Below are 18,765 nucleotides of genomic sequence, written 5' to 3'. Positions count from 1 at the left end.
TTCTTCCACATCAAATGTGAGCAAGTAGTAAATTCCAACGTCGAATCATTGTATATTAATTCATATTCATAATGCTTACAAATTAATTACTTAATTGCACAAAAAATACCTTTTAGGAGGGGTTGGGGTGCCGGCCCAGAATTCGACAAAACTGTGTCGGTTGCACACATTTGAAGGCTAAATAAAGTATCGAATTATCGGATTGCATTATCGGTTGAATTTTTTAAAATCGCTATTATCGGTGTGACGTCATAATTGCCATTATCGGCCGATAATTATCGGTAACCGATATTAACGTGCATCTTTAATTCTAATAGAAGATTTTGACAGCCCTCGCACTTCAGTTCTAATAGAAGATTTTGACAGCCCTCGCACTTCAAACGGATTGGACGTCTATTCCCGTCAATGGCAGCCGATGAGTTGAAAGCAGCTGTCAGTATGCACGCTACAACGGCTCCCGTATCAGCAGGTACAGGTGTACGTACCAAATGAAGGGTCTGATGATTGTAAACCAAAGGTTAGGCACCTCGTCAATAATTCATCCGGGCTTCTCAGCACATCACATTAAGCTCAGCAGTCCTCCTGAAGTTAAAAAAAAAAAATGCTTAACGACCCCCCCGCAATCGATAGTTAGCAGTTATATGAAAGCACTAAATTATTGCTTCACTTTTTTCTGGAGTACAACTGCAGACAAGTTCTTTTTTCTTCTTTAAAGGGAGGGTACAATCACTCCCTTTAGTCGCATAATAGACATATGAATACTACATTAAATATATTAATTCTTTCAGCGCCATTGGAGATGACAGATGCCTGGAGAGCCACATGAGGCTCTTCTCATCCCGTATAATATGAATTGAAATTAGTTTGACTGACTAGAGACCAGCGAGATGTCCAGTACATTTGAACTGGGCAGCAATCATTCCCTCTCCCAGTCAAAATGGTTTGGACGCTTAGCACCGTCAGTCGGGTGGTATTTGGTGTAAATATTTAACTTATTTGGGATGCGGTTAGCGATAGCTGCGGGGGAATGAAGGGAATGATATCTTTTCCCATATTTACTGTTTGACTGTATCACTTTAACACACCCAATATAAAATAAATAGCATTGAAATCATAGTTTAAGAAATCAAGTGGACTGAAATAAATTGTCAACTTGTGTTTTGAAACCTTTTTCCAGCTTTTGAAAGTACAAGAGGTTAAAAGTAAGGCAAAGGCGGGAAATTTGGCCTTTTGGCTGGGTTGTGGGGTTACGCCGGCTCTGGGGTTACGCCGGCCCTGGTCATTGGAAGTGCACTAGTTTGATTCCGGCGATTTGGCTAAAAGGTCAAATTACAACAATTGGTACCTCAAGTTACAAAATTAATACTTTCGTATCATGACTTTTTTCTTATAATGAGTCGCGTTTTACATGTAAATCGCCTAATTCATATCAAGTTCTACTGAAACACCACATTAAAATTGCTGTCATGTCCTCTGATTGCCTGTTTTTAACTGCAGTGCTTGGTCGCCCCCTTGTGACGCTCAATTGTAACTAGTTTGTTAGGCTTAATCTACAGATGTTATCACATGACTTACTTAACCGCATAGCAGACACGGTGCGCTAAAGGACGAGCTAACGTTTCAGCCATTGCTTGCTTTTTTTGTTATGCTGTTTGTGCCTCGTAAGTTATATTCATACGAGGGGAAGCAGGCAGGGCAGTGCCCCCCCCAGTGGCCCCAAAATGTCATTGCATGTAATTGACTTCCCCATACAGCTATTCCCCGGGTTACAAACGAGTTCCATTCCTACGCTGGCGACGTAACCCGAATTTCCGTTTAAGTCGAAATTAACCCTTTACATACCCCTGAATACCCCCTAAATTTCAAAATAACTATCCAAAAACACGTATTATACGTCATTGTTTTTTCCTCACCAGGACGTTAGAGATACGTCGGTTTTAAAATAGGCCATTCATTGAACATGCGCCTTATACGCCGACTTGCCTTATAGTGCGGAAAATACAATACATGTTTATTTTCCCTGCAGTGCATCCTATAGAGCAGGGGTCAGGAACCTATGGCTCGCGAGCCATATCTGGCTCTTTTGATGAGTGAATTTGGCTCTCCGCCAACCCATAATCTTAAATGTGAAACTGGCCGGCTCGCTTGACATGAACGAGCCATGATGAGCTCATTCTCACATCGATTTTGGACACTTCAAACGTACGTTGCAATAATATGCTTCAATTTGGTGCCCATTGGTGGTCGCGGATTGCAAGGAGATGGGCATTACAGAGCTCGCCTCGCGCATTATGTCTCCGCTCAGCCAGCAGCTTAGCTACAACGTATAATATAGTCAATAAAAATGTATTGGGGAACATTAAAGTATGTAAGTGAACTGTGTTGTACCCCAAGTCACACAGGCGGACGATCGGTTTCACTTTCATGACTTTTTCGCCTGTCAAAATTGTTGCCACGTCCAGGAGAGTTAGACTTCATCGTCGATAGCATACATTGAATAAATGAGTGCCCTGTAAGAGTTTTTAAAAAATGTAGATAATATATAGATAAAAGTTCATTAGTCCATGAAAGGGTTAAGAGCCCAACTGCGCCCTCCAGGATGGAGCTCTTTAAAGATGCTTTACATTTAATGACCTTTTTATGTACACAGCACACTCACATCCAATCACGTCCAAAGCAAATAGCCGGCGTCCATGTTTGTTAAGAGAATCGTGCACGCGAGTAGTCCGTTGGAATCCCCCGGAAGGACGACGAAAGGGGGAGGGGTCGCAGCCGATGGCATTCAATCATCCACGCCCGCCACACTCTCATCAACAGTGTGCGCTCACATGTGAAGCCCTGCGAAGATGCTCTCTGGCCTTTGTTATATTAAGGAAAAGATGGAAAAAAGTGCGGCAGTGAGCACTACACTAAATCACACTTTATCCTCCAATGTAATAAACACGGGCAATAGGTAAAACACGATGTGCTCGGTAATGGATATTTGTCAGAGCGGGATACTGCTGGTTGGTTTTTGTTGTTGTTGTCAACAATTGGATGTTTGCGGTCGTGTTTTAGTGCAGTCAGCGTGACAAGCAGCCAGAGACCTTATGAACTGCATTATATGCTACTTCTCTGCTTTTTGCAAGATATACGCAAAAGTCGTAGTGTTTTCCAGGATCCATTAGTCATGTAATATACAGTGTATCACAAAAGTGAGTATACCGCTCGCATTTCCTCAGATATTTAAGTATATCTTTTCATAGGACAACACTGACAAAATGACACTTTGACACAATGAAAATTAGTCTGTGTGCAGCTTATATACAGTGCCCTCCATAATTATTGGCACTCCCGAAAAAGATGTGTTTTTTAGCTTCTAATATTTTGGTTAATTCAAATAGTATTGGACCTTAATGGGAAAAAAAGAGAAAAATCCAACCTTCAATACAAGTGCATTCATTCAGTGGGGAAAAAATCCCACATAAAGAAAAAAATTATTTGACATCAAATATTGTGTGTCACAATTATTAGCACCCCTGGTGTTAATACTTTGTATAACCCCCTTGTGCCAACAAAACAAGGTCTGGGGAATGAGATAGCCATGGTAGGAGCTTGATTTTGTGTCTGGTGAACTATTTCTGTTTAGATTTGGCCATATGTTTAGGGTCATTGTCTTGCTGAAAGACCCAGTGACGACCCATCGTCAGCTTTCGGGCAGAGGGCAACAGATTTTGATTTAAAATGTACTGGTATTTCAAAGCATTTATGATGCCAGGCACCCTAACAAGGTTCCCAGGGCCTTTGGAAGCGAAACAGCCCCACAACATCACTGACATACCCCCATACTTCACAGTGGGTATGAGGTGCTTTTCAGCATGCGCATCTTTCGTGGCACACCAGACCCACTTATACCCCTTTCCCACTGGCCAAAAAACCCGTGTCAACGCGCTAACAATCAGCTTTTGGTGGCAGTGGGAAAGGTGCAGCGACCCGCTTCAACCCGTGTCAATCAACCCGCCAAGCAACCCGCGTTAAAATCACCTCGGCTCTGATCGCCATACAGTGTGAAAGCAAAACCCCAGGTCAACAGTTAACATGCTAATCTACGTGGTGACGTAGGCTAGTACGTGATGCGTCATAACAAAAAACAAAAACCATGTGCCCGGATCCACATACGGCGAACAGTCGGTGTAGCAGCATTAGCAATAGCCATAACAGATGAAACAAAGGCTCTTCTCCTCCTTCTGTGACGTACACAACTCCTTTCAATTTCAAGCCAAAATTCACGTCGCCGACGTTGCCTCAGAACAAGCAGAGTGTTGATCCTTTGCTGCATTTCGACCATTTTGAGGGCAGTAAAAAGCATGAAAACAGAGAACACAAACGGAAAGGAGGCTTCCATGTTGCTTTGTATCGTTTACTTCCTTGAACTGAATGAATTCGGTCGCACTTGTCAAAGCGCATCTTAGCGTGGTGACGTCACGAACCTTACGCACGGCTGAGGAGGGGTTGGGGGGTTAGATGGGTGGAAAAAAAAAAAAAAAAAGACACGGCTTTTTTTTTTTGTCAGTGGGAAAGGTGCCAAATGCCAATTGCTAGTGGGTTGCATCGGCTTGGAAAAACGCGCGTTGACCCACTAGTTTCAGTGGGAAAGGGGCATTAGAGTGTTTGTTGCCAAAAAGCTCAATCTTGGTCTCACACAAAAATACACAATACACACAATACGCTTTGGTCAGATGATTTGGTCATGCTAGACAGAAAGGAAGTAATGCAATTACGGTTTAACAACTTTAACGGTTGATCACAACATTAAATGACTTCATAACATAGCAAAGGTACTATGTTATTTTTTTTTTTGGAATGAAAAAAAAGAAAAACATGAAAGGTAACTGAGTTACGAACTCAATTACTTTTTGGAAGAAGTAATTTGTAACTGTAATTAATTACTTTTTAAAAGGAAGATTAACAACACTGAGCGCCATAAGAATATCATGAAACAATCATAATTATGATATGACACTGTCAGGAGCATTAATGAATGCTTATAACAGATGTCATTTATAGTATCCGACAAATTATTTCATTTTTGAATGGATGTAAAAGATCCGAGCTGGACATAAATGGATTTAGTAACATAATTTGCCGGATGACACTTAATGACATCTGCCATAAGCATTCAGTATTGCCCATGATAGTGCCATGTCATAATTAAAGTCTTTTGACAGTCTTATGACGCCGCTGTCAAATAAAGTGTTACATATTAACCCAAATAAATCAACAAATAAGCCGCACTGGACTATAAACCACAGGACTCAAAATGAAGGGGAAAAAATAGCGGCTTATAGTCCATAAATTACGGTATGTTTTTCTCCACTGTTACACATTTAAAAAATGAAATTATTTGCTTTTTCAATTCATTAAAATTATTCTTTCTCCTAGGATGCACATGATGGTGTTGTGTTTCCCTTTAAGGTGCCTAAGTGATAAGAGCTTCTCCAGTTGAGAAAAAAGTACATATTTGTTCATTTCTTATATTATTATTCATTATATCAATCAATTTTAGGGGGAAATTTAGTTCAGTTTTAAAATAATTCATTTGAAAATGGTAATAAATTCATATTATATTTGTTTTAATATTATTTGTATATTAAACAGGTATTTAGTTGTTGTCTATTATTATAGGAAAATGACTCAATGATTTGAAAATATTTACACAAAGTATACAAACATACAACTATTTATTTTAACTCATTTGGCAAGGGTAACTAAAAATAAACATGGGATAGTGTTTTTTTTTTTTTTTTTAAACTACAAGAGCCACGTGACTCAAATGTGAATAATGAAACTTGAACTTGACATCGCAAACATTACATGGGGTCCAGTGTGTTCAATCATTAGCTGTCAGCAATGACAAACTATGGTGCTTCCTCTCACTAAGCTAACAACAGTTTTAGATTTACTAGCGATAACTAAGCACATCCAAAAGTATAACTGGCTGCAAAGCTCAAGCTTCTCCTTAATCTTTCTCTTTTCTTTCTGCTTCCTCTGCTGCTACATCGGGAATGTCTGGACAAGAAAAGTCGGACTGGATCCAGGACAGCTCCTCACACTGCCAGGAGTTCGTTTGGGTAAGTCAAGCTGGAAATAGCAAAAGCAGAATTGAAACATACTGTATATCTAAATATGTTATAGTAGCTGCAGTAAAAGTACTAGACTTTTACGAAAATTTGTAAAATTACAAAACATTTTATGTCCGAAAATATTAATACTACAAAGGAAAATACATTGTGACAGTATTAGTATTAAGCATATTTTTTTAATAAGTGTATAAATATTAAATGTGCAATATTGCAATAATGCAATATTAGGATATATTTAACACGATTGAATAAACCCATGAATATTTAATTCAATGTGCAGTGGAATGTAATCAGGCAAAAATCTCTGCATTAAGTAATAGAAAAAATATATTCAGAAAAGTATAAATAAAAGGTCACAACAGGCAATAGACTGTATAGAGAGTATGAATCAATATGCTAGAGCAGCTAGATGCATGTATATAAGATTAAAAATATATATATATACATTGTTATAATTAATTTAGCAATTAAATTACCGTAATGCTATTAATAATCACACAAAATAAAATATACCCAAACACACACACCTTACTTATTACCATTATCTTTCTGATTTTTTGTGTACACATCTTAAAAATCACATTTTTTTACTATATAACATGGTAAGAATACATTTTTTGTTTTAGAAATTATATATACAGTATATACACAGTATACAGTGGGGCAAATAAGTATTTAGTCAACCACCAATTGTGCAAGTTCTACTACTTGAAAAGATTAGAGAGGCCTGTAATTGTCAACATGGGTAAACCTCAACCATTAGAGACAGAATATGGAAAAAAAAAAACAGAAAGTCACATTGTTTGATTTTTAAAGAATTTATTTGCAAATCATGGTGGAAAATAAGTATTTGGTCACCTACAAACAAGTAAGATTTCTGGCTGTCAAAGAGGACTTCTTTTAACGAGGTCTAACGAGGCTCCACTCGTTACCTGTATTAATGGCACCTGTTTAAACTCATTATCGGTATAAAAAACACCCGTCCACAAACTTTGTCAGTCACACTCCAAACTCCACTATGGCTAAGACCAAAGAGCTGTCGAAGGACACCAGAGACAAAATTGTTGACCTGCACCAGGCTGGGAAGACTGAATCTGCGATAGGTAAAACGCTTGGTGAAAAGAAATCAACTTTGGGAGCAATTATTACAAAATGGAAGACATACAAGACCCCTGATAATCTTCATCGATCTGGGGCTCCATGCAAGTTCTCACCCCGTGGCTTCAAAATGATAACAAAAACAGTGAACAAAAATCCCAGAACCACACGGGGGGACCTAGTGAATGACCTACAGAGAGCTGGGACCACACTAACAAAGACTACTATCAGTAACATAATACGCCGCGAGGGACTCAAATCCTGCACTGTCAGACGTGTCCCCCTGCTGAAGCCATTACACGTCCACGCGTCGTTAGACCTCGTTAGAAGAAGTTAGATTTCTTTCACAGCCAGAAATCTTGCTTGTTTGTAGGTGACCAAATACTTACTGTATTTTCCACCATGATTTGCAAATAAATTTTTAAAACAATTAGTGGTTGACTAAATACTTATATACATACATATATACATACATACATACATACATACATACATACATACATACATACATACATACATATGTATATACACATTGAAACGCTCACTTGTTGTGTTTTATGGAGTTTTGCCGCCCTCTGCTGGCGCTTGGGTGCGACTGATTTTATAGGCATCCATGAGCATTGAGTAAGTAATTATTGACATCATTATCAACAATGGCGGGCTACTAGTGTATTTTTTGATTGAAAATGTTACAAATTTTATTAAAACGAAAACATTAGGAGGGGTTTTAATATAAAACTTCTCTAACTTGTACAACATTTTTCTATTAAGAACTGCAAGTCTTTCTATCCATGGATCGCTTTAACAGAATGTTAATAATGTTAATGCTATCTTGTTGATTTATAGTTATAATAAACAAATAGTCCTTCTGTACCGTATGTTGAATGTATATATCCATCTTGTGTCTTATCTTTCCATTCCAACAATAATTTTACAGAAAAATATGGCAAATTTTATAGATGGTTTGAATTGCGATTAATTACGATTTATTAATTTTTAAGCTGTAATTAACTTGATTAAAATTTTTAATCGTTTGACAGCCCTAATATATATATATAAATATGTATATATATGTATATATACATATATATATGCTCATTGCTGAAGTAACCCTCATTTGTTCTGTACAAAATCCTATTAAATGCTTTAAAAAAAAATATTATCACATATCATATGATATAGTTAGTAAGAAAAATACTCTCTTACAAATTGACATGTGGCAATTACCTGTTTCCAGGTATACCGTGGTTTGAAAACGTCAAGGTTTCAAAACCGCAAAAATTTTCCGTCATACCGTTACCACAGTATTAGCAATTTTTTATGTCCCAAGAATGCATGGCGATATCCCTCGCTTGCATCTGCAAGGCTCAACTCTCCCCCACTGGTTGTTGCTCGGTGTCAGTGAGTCAGCTGTGCTACACGATGGCTAGAGGAGGTGAAACGCCTGAACTTTTGAACTTATGATTTCGCATTTATTCAAAATTAAAAGTTAGTAAACACTGTCATGAAGGTTTCCCACCAGCTATGAGAGTTAACTCCAGCGTGTTTAGTGTGTCTAGGCAGTGGTAAAACGTGTGTTTTTGTCTCTCTGGCAAATGTCTGTGTCATACACATGTGCTTTTTAATGGAAAATAATTCAGTTAATTTGTTCTGATGATAACATTGTACTTATGATATTATACAATTTGCTAATATGTTTTGAAAAATGAAAATCCTGCTCAATGGAAATTTTTTTTTTAATGGTTCTCATACCGTCAGAATTTCATAGCGGCACATGCTATAAATTTTACTGACTTTTTCTGAGTCAAATCGTACTATATGCTTTCAATTTCTTTCTCTGCACATCTCAGTTCAGTGAACAAAGCATGGCTTCTACCAATGATGGGGGTGGGGGGGGGTAATTAATGAGCAATAAGCAAGGTAAAGAGGGGGCGACCAAGCTAGGATTCTAATAAACTCTTTGGGGAGATTAAAACAAAAAAGATGGTAGAGGATAAGTACCAATGAGCCAAAATCATTGCGGATAAATAATTAATCAGCGTTTTGTGAATGTTAAGTCTCATTTTGTCTCTAAATTGGACTAAGACGAATTAAGTCAAATCAAATCAAGACACCCTATACGTGTAAACTCGCTTGATGGCTGATTTGTGTGATGAACATTTTAAAGTGGTATTTCTTTAATCTCACTTCAATTTTGCAACTTTCTGAGTTAATACGACACTGATGATAAGTGCAGCACACAGGTACAACCAGATTATTTACGATCGTATCCGCCCACAGGTGACAAATGTCAATCAAAAGTCAGGTCTGCACTTAATGCTGATGCTTAATAAGAGAGGACACTGACCTTTATGTTAATGTATAATCTTGTTATTTGGATCAATAAAACAAAAACAGAGAGATGCTTAGTTTGCATCTTGCACTGATGAGACTATAAAATTGTTTTGGCCATATTTCATTGCATTTGTAGTTTAATTGCCGCACCGGGTACACGCTAAAACAGAAGAAAATGTTCCCATTTTTTTCTGCGCGTGCATTTTTTGTACTGTAATAACAAGTCTGTATGGGCTAATTGCCCTAACGAATCCCCAAACATGAAAAATTAAAGTACAAAATCATTAGCCAGACCTGCAGCGTGGAAGTTTTCATCAATTGGCTGCACTGAAATGTGACTGGAAAACAGTTCAACAATTAGAAATGGCATTAAAAGTTTCATTAGCATGTCATGCACTGAAATGGCGTCTCATTTTTTAGCAGCTGTCACTTACAGGAGTTGTTAAACCTTTGTATATTATTGTACTTACTCCACTGTGGTCAAGTTGCACACACCAAAAGAGCTGCAATGAATTAATTATGATGCACAAATTATTTATTTTACTATTGACATTCTATTTTACACATTTTATTATTGTATATTTCTATGAAGGAGAACCTGTTTGAACAAAAGAATACAGTGCCTTGCAAAAGTATTCGGCCCCCTTGAACCTTGCAACCTTTCGCCACATTTCAGGCTTCAAACATAAAGATATACAATTTTAATTTTTTGTCAAGAATCAACAACAAGTGGGACACAATCGTGAAGTGGAACAAAATTTATTGGATAATTTAAACTTTTTTAACAAATAAAAAACTGAAAAGTGGGGCGTGCAATATTATTCGGCCCCCTTGCGTTAATACTTTGTAGCGCCACCTTTTGCTCCAGTTACAGCTGCAAGTCGCTTGGGGTATGTTTCTATCAGTTTTGCACATCGAGAGACTGACATTCTTGCCCATTCTTCCTTGCAAAACAGCTCGAGCTCAGTGAGGTTGGATGGAGAGTGTTTGTGAACAGCAGTCTTCAGCTCTTTCCACAGATTCTCGATTGGATTCAGGTCTGGACTTTGACTTGGCCATTCTTACACCTGGATACGTTTATTTTTGAACCATTCCATTGTAGATTTGGCTTTATGTTTTGGATCATTGTCCTGTTGGAAGATAAATCTCCGTCCCAGTCTCAGGTCTTGTGCAGATACCAACAGGTTTTCTTCCAGAATGTTCCTGTATTTGGCTGCATCCATCTTCCCGTCAATTTTAACCATCTTCCCTGTCCCTGCTGAAGAAAAGCAGGCCCAAACCATGATGCTGCCACCACCATGTTTGACAGTGGGGATGGTGTGTTCAGGGTGATGAGCTGTGTTGCTTTTACGCCAAACATATCGTTTTGCATTGTGGCCAAAAAGTTCAATTTTGGTTTCATCTGACCAGAGCACCTTCTTCCACATGTTTGGTGTGTCTCCCAGGTGGCTTGTGGCAAACTTTAAACGAGACTTTTTATGGATATCTTTGAGAAATGGCTTTCTTCTTGCCACTCTTCCATAAAGGCCAGATTTGTGCAGTGTACGACTGATTGTTGTCCTATGGACAGACTCTCCCACCTCAGCTGTAGATCTCTGCAGTTCATCCAGAGTGATCATGGGCCTCTTGGCTGCATCTCTGATCAGTTTTCTCCTTGTTTGAGAAGACAGTTTGGAAGGACGGCCGGGTCTTGGTAGATTTGCAGTGGTCTGATGCTCCTTCCATTTCAATATGATGGCTTGCACAGTGCTCCTTGAGATGTTTAAAGCTTGGGAAATCTTTTTGTATCCAAATCCAGCTTTAAACTTCTCCACAACAGTATCTCGGACCTGCCTGGTGTGTTCCTTGGTTTTCATAATGCTCTCTGCACTTTAAACAGAACCCTGAGACTATCACAGAGCAGGTGCATTTATACGGAGACTTGATCACACACAGATGGATTCTATTTATCATCATTGGTCATTTAGGACAACATTGGATCATTCAGAGATCCTCACTGAACTTCTGGAGTGAGTTTGCTGCACTGAAAGTAAAGGGGCCGAATAATGTTGCACGCCCCACTTTTCACTTTTTTATTTGTTAAAAAAGTTTAAATTATCCAATAAATGTTGTTCCACTTCACGATTGTGTCCCACTTGTTGTTGATTCTTGACAAAAAAATTAAATTTCATATCTTTATGTTTGAAGCCTGAAATGTGGCGAAAGGTTGCAAGATTCAAGGGGGCCGAATACTTTTGCAAGGCACTGTATATGTTCATCTGCTGCTGGAAGCAATGATCATTGTATTGAACGTTGAACAGAAAAATCAAAGAGAGTATACTACGTGAGAGTTTTACTCAAGTAAAAGGAGGTTTTCATTGAAATTACTCTCAAAGTAAGCAATTCCCGCAACAATTTTAGTAAAAGGTTACCATACTCGTAACAAGTAGCCTCTAAGGATGCATAACGCTTTTTCATCATATAAACTAGAGCTAAAACGATCACTCAAATAATTCGAGTAACTCAATTTTAAAAATTGATCGAGAAATTTTCTCCGCCTCGTGGAATTGTTTAATTTCGCCATCTCTAAGCATGACGTTTTGCCCTTACTACTTTTAATGCGGCACAACGTGCTGACGTTGTCAGGCCGAGACGACGAGGCAGACTCAGTTGCGGAGGTTCAGGCAAAAACTTTATTTTTGAAAACAGAGGTTCTTCCGCTGACATGCGGGGATGAGAAAAAATACAAACAAAAAGCGCTCCAACGGAGGAATAAGTCAGGGCAACCACAGTCAAAAGTTCAAACAAAAATGCACTCCAAAAGGGAGGAAAGGCAAAAACACAAAACGCTCCAAATGGAGGAAAAAGTCAAGATGGCTAGGATCAAAAAGGTTCAAACACAAAGCGCTCCAAATGGAGGATAATATTCAGGATTACTATGAAAGCTATGACGAGAGGCTGACCTGACTGACCTTGGAAGAAAGACACTTCTGCACAAGAAAAGGGAACTAGGCGAATTACTCGAGTTAATCAATTAATCGTTGCAGCACTACATACAATCATACATCCTCCTTAGCACCTGACGTCTCTTCTTCGGTAGTTTGTTGTAACCCAACCACGAAATTTTTTGTCCACAAGATCATGGTCAACTGTGCTCTTAGTTAAACTAGTTTGTTCACGACCCTGCCTTGGGGAAGGTTTGTTATTTGTGTTTTTGAAATCTCTTTGCATATGTTTGCTGACATGTGGGGATGAGAAAAAGTACAAACAAAAAGCGCTCCAACGGAGGAATAAGTCAGGGCAACCACAATCAAAAGTTCAAACAAAAATGCACTCCAAAAGGGAGGAAAGGCAAAAACACAAAACGCTCCAAATGGAGGAAAAAGTCAAGATGGCTAGGATCAAAAAGGTTCAAACACAAAGCGCTCCAAATGGAGGATAATATTCAGGATTACTATGAAAGCTATGACGAGGGGCTGACGTGACTGACCTGGGAAGAAAGACACTTCTGCACAAGAAAAGGGAACTAGGCGAATTACTCGAGTTACTCAATTAATCGTTGCAGCACTACATACAATCATACAATCCTCCTTAGCACCTGCCGTCTCTTCATCGGTAGTTTGTTGTAACCCAACCACGAAATTTTTTGTCCACAAGATCATGGTCAACTGTGCTCTTAGTTAAAATAGTTTGTTCAGGACCCTGCCTTGGGGAAGGTTTGTTATTTGTGTTTTTGAAATCTCTTTGCATATGTTTGCATACACAGATAGATGAGGATAAAGTGCAGCCCAAGGGGGAGCCCCTTAACCCTTTCAGCGGTAAAAGAGGTGGTGAAGTGAACCTGAACAAGCTGGCGTACAGTGTGACAGACGTCCCGCCATGGTATTTATCCATATTCTTGGCTTTTCAGGTAATTTGCAGGATCCCCCAAAGGTGCCAAATGCTTTTTATGTAACACCCGCTTTCAACGAATGTCTTCCCCACTTTGCAGCATTACCTGACGGCGTTTGGCAGCAACATCGCCATTCCGCTCATCTTGGGCGATGCCCTATGTTTGCAGCACGACGGCCTGACCCAAAGTCATCTCATCAACACCATTTTCTTCGTGTCGGGTCTGTGCACCATTCTGCAGGTCACCTTTGGCATCAGGTATGAACATGCTAAGGTAGGTCAAAAGCCGTGATCAAAATACAGTAGCAAAATCCTGTAACGACCAAAATAATTTCAAAAATTGCAATTGGGAAAAAAAGTCAACAAAAATGAATCATGAAAAATTGCCAGCTTCATCACAAATTTTCAACAGAAAACTTGACTACTGGTACCTGTTTCTATCAGGCTTCCCATCTTGCAGGGAGGCACATTCGCCTTACTCACTCCCGCCATTGCCATGCTGTCCGTACCGGGGTTCCAGTGTCCCTCTTGGACCCAAAACGCCAGCCTCGTGAACACTTCCTCGCCCATCTTCATCGAAGTCTGGCAGACCCGTCTGAGAACAGTAAGCCATCACGAATATTCTCAAATTGGAGCGATAAACCATCACCTTCCATTCTTCTGACCCCAGCTACAGGGCTCCATCATGGTAGCCTCCCTCCTGCAGATACTGGTGGGATTCTCCGGCCTGGTGGGCTTCCTCATGCGCTTCATTGGACCTCTCACCATCGCGCCCACCATCTCACTCATCGGTCTTTCCATGTTCGATGCAGCTGGAGTCAGGGCCGGTAGCCACTGGGGAATTTCAGCCATGTTCGTTTACTGTTCTCAGACAGTTATAGTTTTAGAAATTTACAAGTTAAGTAGTAGTAAAGCTCTTCTAACATGCGTAGGACTGCAGCCTTGATCATCCTGTTCTCCCAGTACCTGCGACTTATCCCACTGCCTGTTCCCGCGTACAGCAAAGCTAGGAAGCTACACACCAAAAAGTTCTACATCTTCCAAACAATGCCTGTAGGTCATCAAAACAATATCTTAAAGTTAGCCTATGATGCTAACAGTTGTTGTCGATTAGATTCTACTGGGCATCACAGTCTCCTGGTTAGTTTGCCACCTCCTAACCATCTACAACGTACTGCCATCTGATCCGGACCAATACGGACATCAGGCCCGAACTGACGTGAAGAGCGACATGGTCGGTCAGGCTTCCTGGTTTGTCCTGCCTTATCCTGGTAATCCTTTCCGTTGATCCACAAAATGATTCAGTTGATCTAGAACAGGAGATCTTCATTTATTAAGTCTTGGGTTTGGATCAATGGGAGGAATTTTTGAATGATATGAAATGATATCGTGCAATTTTTCGTGCAATCGAGTTACAGCTCAAGGATCCCAGTTTGAGAATCGTTGATCTAAAACAACTGTTGCCTGCAGGCCAGTGGGGCATGCCAATGGTGAGCCTAGCAGGGGTTGTCGGCACGGTGGCGGGAATCGTGTGCTCCATGGCCGAGTCGGTGGGCGACTACCACGCATGTGCCAAACTGTCAGGGGCGCCGCCTCCGCCTAAGCACGCGATCAACCGGGGAATTGGCGTGGAAGGGATCGGCAGCTTGTTGGCAGGGGCCTTCGGTACTGGCAATGGCACCACTTCGTTCAGCGAGAACGTGGCCGCGCTGGGCATCACCAAGGTTTGAAATAGGGCGCTACTTCATTTGAATCACCTTTTTCTAACAAGCCATTCAGAGATGAATTTGTAGAATAATCTTCAATCGATGTCCTGCTCTATATCAAGAGTTCTTAAGAGTGTGAACAACTAGCGTGGAACTCCAGACTCACCGCTGTTCCAGCTATAGAGTCTGGGACCCAGCTCCTTATTGGCCTCTCGAGCCTGAACGAAATCGTCCGTACAATCAGATTTGTTTATTTGCGAGCAGTGTCGGAATTTGTCTCCACAACAACAGCGAACGGGCGAGCCGAGAATATGTTCCTATCCGCGGTAAATTCAGTTTTAAATGACCAAAAACACATTGAGTTGCTAAAACAAACAGTCTGTCTCGCTCTAGCTATGTTGAATAAACTTCTCTGTTCTCCTCGCGCTAGAGTTTCTTGTCGCTTTACCAACGTCACACACGCCCGTCGCTGTTTGGTCCACTCCGCTGTCTGTTTGCTGTGGCTTGCTCCGCCCTGGGAATTTGATCCACGGGACAGTCGCCAGACTCTATAGCTGGAACAGTGGTGAGTCTGGAGTTGCAGGCTAGTGAACAACCAGATGTTTGTCTAATAGATTTTAAGGTAGACAGCAATATTCATTGTTGTCCAGGTCCTGGAGAAGCAAAGCAACCCCAGATCATTACACTGCCAAGACCATAGTTGGCTGTTAGCTTGACGTTGCCTATCATTGAGGGATGAATGTAACCTTTTGTCTATGGACCTCCAATTTCTTGACCGTGTATTGGTATGTCCGTGACACAGGTAGGAAGTCGAGTGGTGATTCTACTCAGCGGAGTCGTCATGATCCTGATGGGGGTTCTGGGTAAAATCGGAGCCATCTTCTCCACCATTCCCAACCCAGTAATAGGAGGGATGTTCCTGATAATGTTCGGGGTCATCTCTGCGACGGGTATTGCTAATTTGCAGGTGAACCAGAGTGGCTTTTTTTTCTTTTTAATTCCAAATTATTTTTTTTTATCTTGAAGTCATGACCTTACATTTTGCATTTTCATAGTCAACAGATATGAATTCTTCCAGGAATATCTTTGTGTTTGGGTTTTCCTTGTTTTCTGGCCTGGTCATACCTAATTGGATTGCCAAGAATCCCAATACCCTGGTCACAGGTACATGAGGGTTGTCAAAAGATTTCGGATCAGAACTGATATACAGTATTTTTCCAAGGTCCACCTCAGACTTCTCCAGCACTTTTAAGCACCACCTAGACCCAAGTTTGAGAACCACTGCTCTAACAACCTTAAAATGAATTTTTATCTGTTTTGCGGAGGCTTAAGTGAGGTGGACGCAGTGTTGCAGATCCTCTTTACCACTCACATGTTTGTTGGAGGCTTCCTAGGCTTTGTCTTGGACAACACGATTCCTGGTAAACACTTTTTCTTACTTGTTATTGAACGTTTGAACTGTACAAATATGTATCCATGCAGTCACATATACATACAATGAATTTATTACCATTTTCAAATAAATTATTTTAAAACTGAACTAAATTTCCCCCTAAAATTGATTGATAAAATGAATAATAATATCAGAAATGAACAAATACAGTGGGGCAAATAAGTATTTAGTCAACCACTAATTGTGCAAGTTCTACCACTTGAAAATATTACAGAGGCCTGTAATTGTCAACATGGGTAAACCTCAACCATGAGAGACAGAATGTGGGAAAAAAAACAGAAAATCACATTGTTTGATTTTTAAAGAATTAATTTTCTAATCATGGTGGAAAATAAGTATTTGGTCAATACCAAAAGTTCATCTCAATACTTTGTTATGTACCCTTTGTTGGCAATAACGGAGGCCAAACGTTTTCTGTAACTCTTCACAAGCTTTTCACACACTGTTGCTGGTATTTTGACCCATTCCTCCATGCAGATCTCCACTAGAGCAGTGATGTTTTGGCACTGTCGTTTGGCAACACGGACTTTCAACTCCCTCCACAAATTTTCTATGTGGTTGAGATCTGGAGACTGGCTAGGCCACTCCAGGACCTTGAAATGCTTCTTACGTAGCCACTCCTTTTGCTCCCACAGTTGATTTCTTTACACCAAGCGTTTTACCTATTGCAGATTCAGTCTTCCCAGCCTGGTGCAGGTCTACAATTTTGTCTCTGGTGTCCTTCGACAGCTCTTTGGTCTTGGCCATAGTGGAGTTTGGAGTGTGACTGATTGAGATTGTGGACAGGTGTCTTTTATACCGACAATGAGTTAAAACAGGTGCCATTAATACAGGTAACGAGTGGAACCTCGTTAGAAGAAGTTAGACCTCTTTGACAGCCAGAAATCTTGCTTGTTTGTAGGTGACCAAATACTTATTTTCCATTCTAATTTGGAAATAAATTCTTTAAAAATCAAACAATGTGATTTTCTGTTTTTTTTTTTTCCACATTCTGTCTCTCATGGTTGAGGTTTACCCATGTTGACAATTACAGGCCTCTCTAATCTTTTCAAGTAGGAGAACTTGCACAATTGGTGGTTGACTAAAAACCTATTTGCCTCACTGTATGTGGAAAACTGTTCAAACAGCAGTTGTCATACTTCTCACACCTAAAAATGCAAATAAACCCAAAGGCCAAATGCCTGGATCACTCATTTTCTAAATATTTTTCTCCACGATTCAGGTACCAAAAGCGAGCGTGGACTGTTTGAGCCAGATGAAACACACCTAGAGGACTCTGGTTCCTTGGAAACTGAGGACATTTATGACCTTCCTTTCGGTATCACGCGATGGTTTTCGGCACGCCCTTGGATTCGTTACATCCCAATCTGCCCGTGGGACAAGCAAGCGGTTCAGTCATATTCAGACGAAGGCACACCCGAGAAGGCAACAACACAGCATTCTTCTTAGGCTATAGCCTTTGAGGTTTTGCCTGTAATCGACCGTACCTTCAAGGATATCGTGATTTCTCACGGGGTAGCTTCAAGATTCTGCTTTTGGTACCCTTGACTTGGAAAAGTCGACTTGGAACGGTGACAAACATGGGATGGTACCCTGAAATGTAGGGTACCATGTGTTTTCATTGCGGTGCTACCCTCAAAGGTTCTGCTTTTGTACCCTTGACTCCCCTTTGGAACATCTCTGGTCCTGGAAATAGTTGCCCTGGAATCCAATAACCAGAGATACTGGTTCTGCTTTGACAATTTATGGGTTTGGTATCTACTTGTACTTTGTTTTATCCCTTTATACTACTGGTTCTGCTACTTTTACATAAAGGTTTCCTATCCATCTACTTTTCTGACGGTGTATTGGGAAACAAATGTGTTTCGCAATAAAGTGTTTATCACAGCATTCATTCATTTTTTTATTGTCTGGCTTTACAGTGATTCCATGAGCGATAACAGTCTGTGTGAAAGGAAATAACTTAGATTGTTGTCAGATTCTAGGACGGTAATAAAAAATTGGATGCACATCCAAAAGATGGTCATAATAAAAATGGGATACGTATCCAAAAGTGTCCCAGGGTGAACCGTCTTTATGGCCTGCATTGCTCACAAAGTCCAGGGACTTTGTCTATAAAGTCCTAAAAAACAATCAAGGCTAAAAATAAAAAAAATAAAAATGTCTATATTACAACAACAAT

The 18,765-nt window shown here is 40.1% G+C and overlaps 1 protein-coding gene across 1 annotated transcript; it reads left to right on the top strand.

Annotated features, from left to right (window-relative positions):
- The first annotated feature begins 5,979 nt into the window (after positions 1-5,979).
- Positions 5,980-18,414, top strand: LOC130907736 (solute carrier family 23 member 1-like). The gene is made up of 12 exons (XM_057823146.1): positions 5,980-6,110; positions 13,300-13,443; positions 13,525-13,682; positions 13,869-14,028; positions 14,095-14,276; positions 14,357-14,477; positions 14,539-14,695; positions 14,895-15,148; positions 15,933-16,097; positions 16,186-16,294; positions 16,456-16,551; positions 17,806-18,414. The coding sequence occupies exons 1-12, from the start codon at positions 6,045-6,047 to the stop codon at positions 18,030-18,032; spliced, it is 1,839 nt and encodes a 612-aa protein (XP_057679129.1). The 5' UTR covers positions 5,980-6,044; the 3' UTR covers positions 18,033-18,414.
- The last annotated feature ends 351 nt before the right edge of the window (positions 18,415-18,765 follow it).

Source organism: Corythoichthys intestinalis, chromosome 19 (genome assembly GCF_030265065.1).
Source record: "Corythoichthys intestinalis isolate RoL2023-P3 chromosome 19, ASM3026506v1, whole genome shotgun sequence".
In the NCBI taxonomy this organism is placed as follows: Eukaryota; Metazoa; Chordata; class Actinopteri; order Syngnathiformes; family Syngnathidae; genus Corythoichthys; species Corythoichthys intestinalis.
The sequence above is the reverse complement of the archived record's forward strand: the minus strand, read 5'-3'. Positions and strand labels throughout refer to the sequence as shown.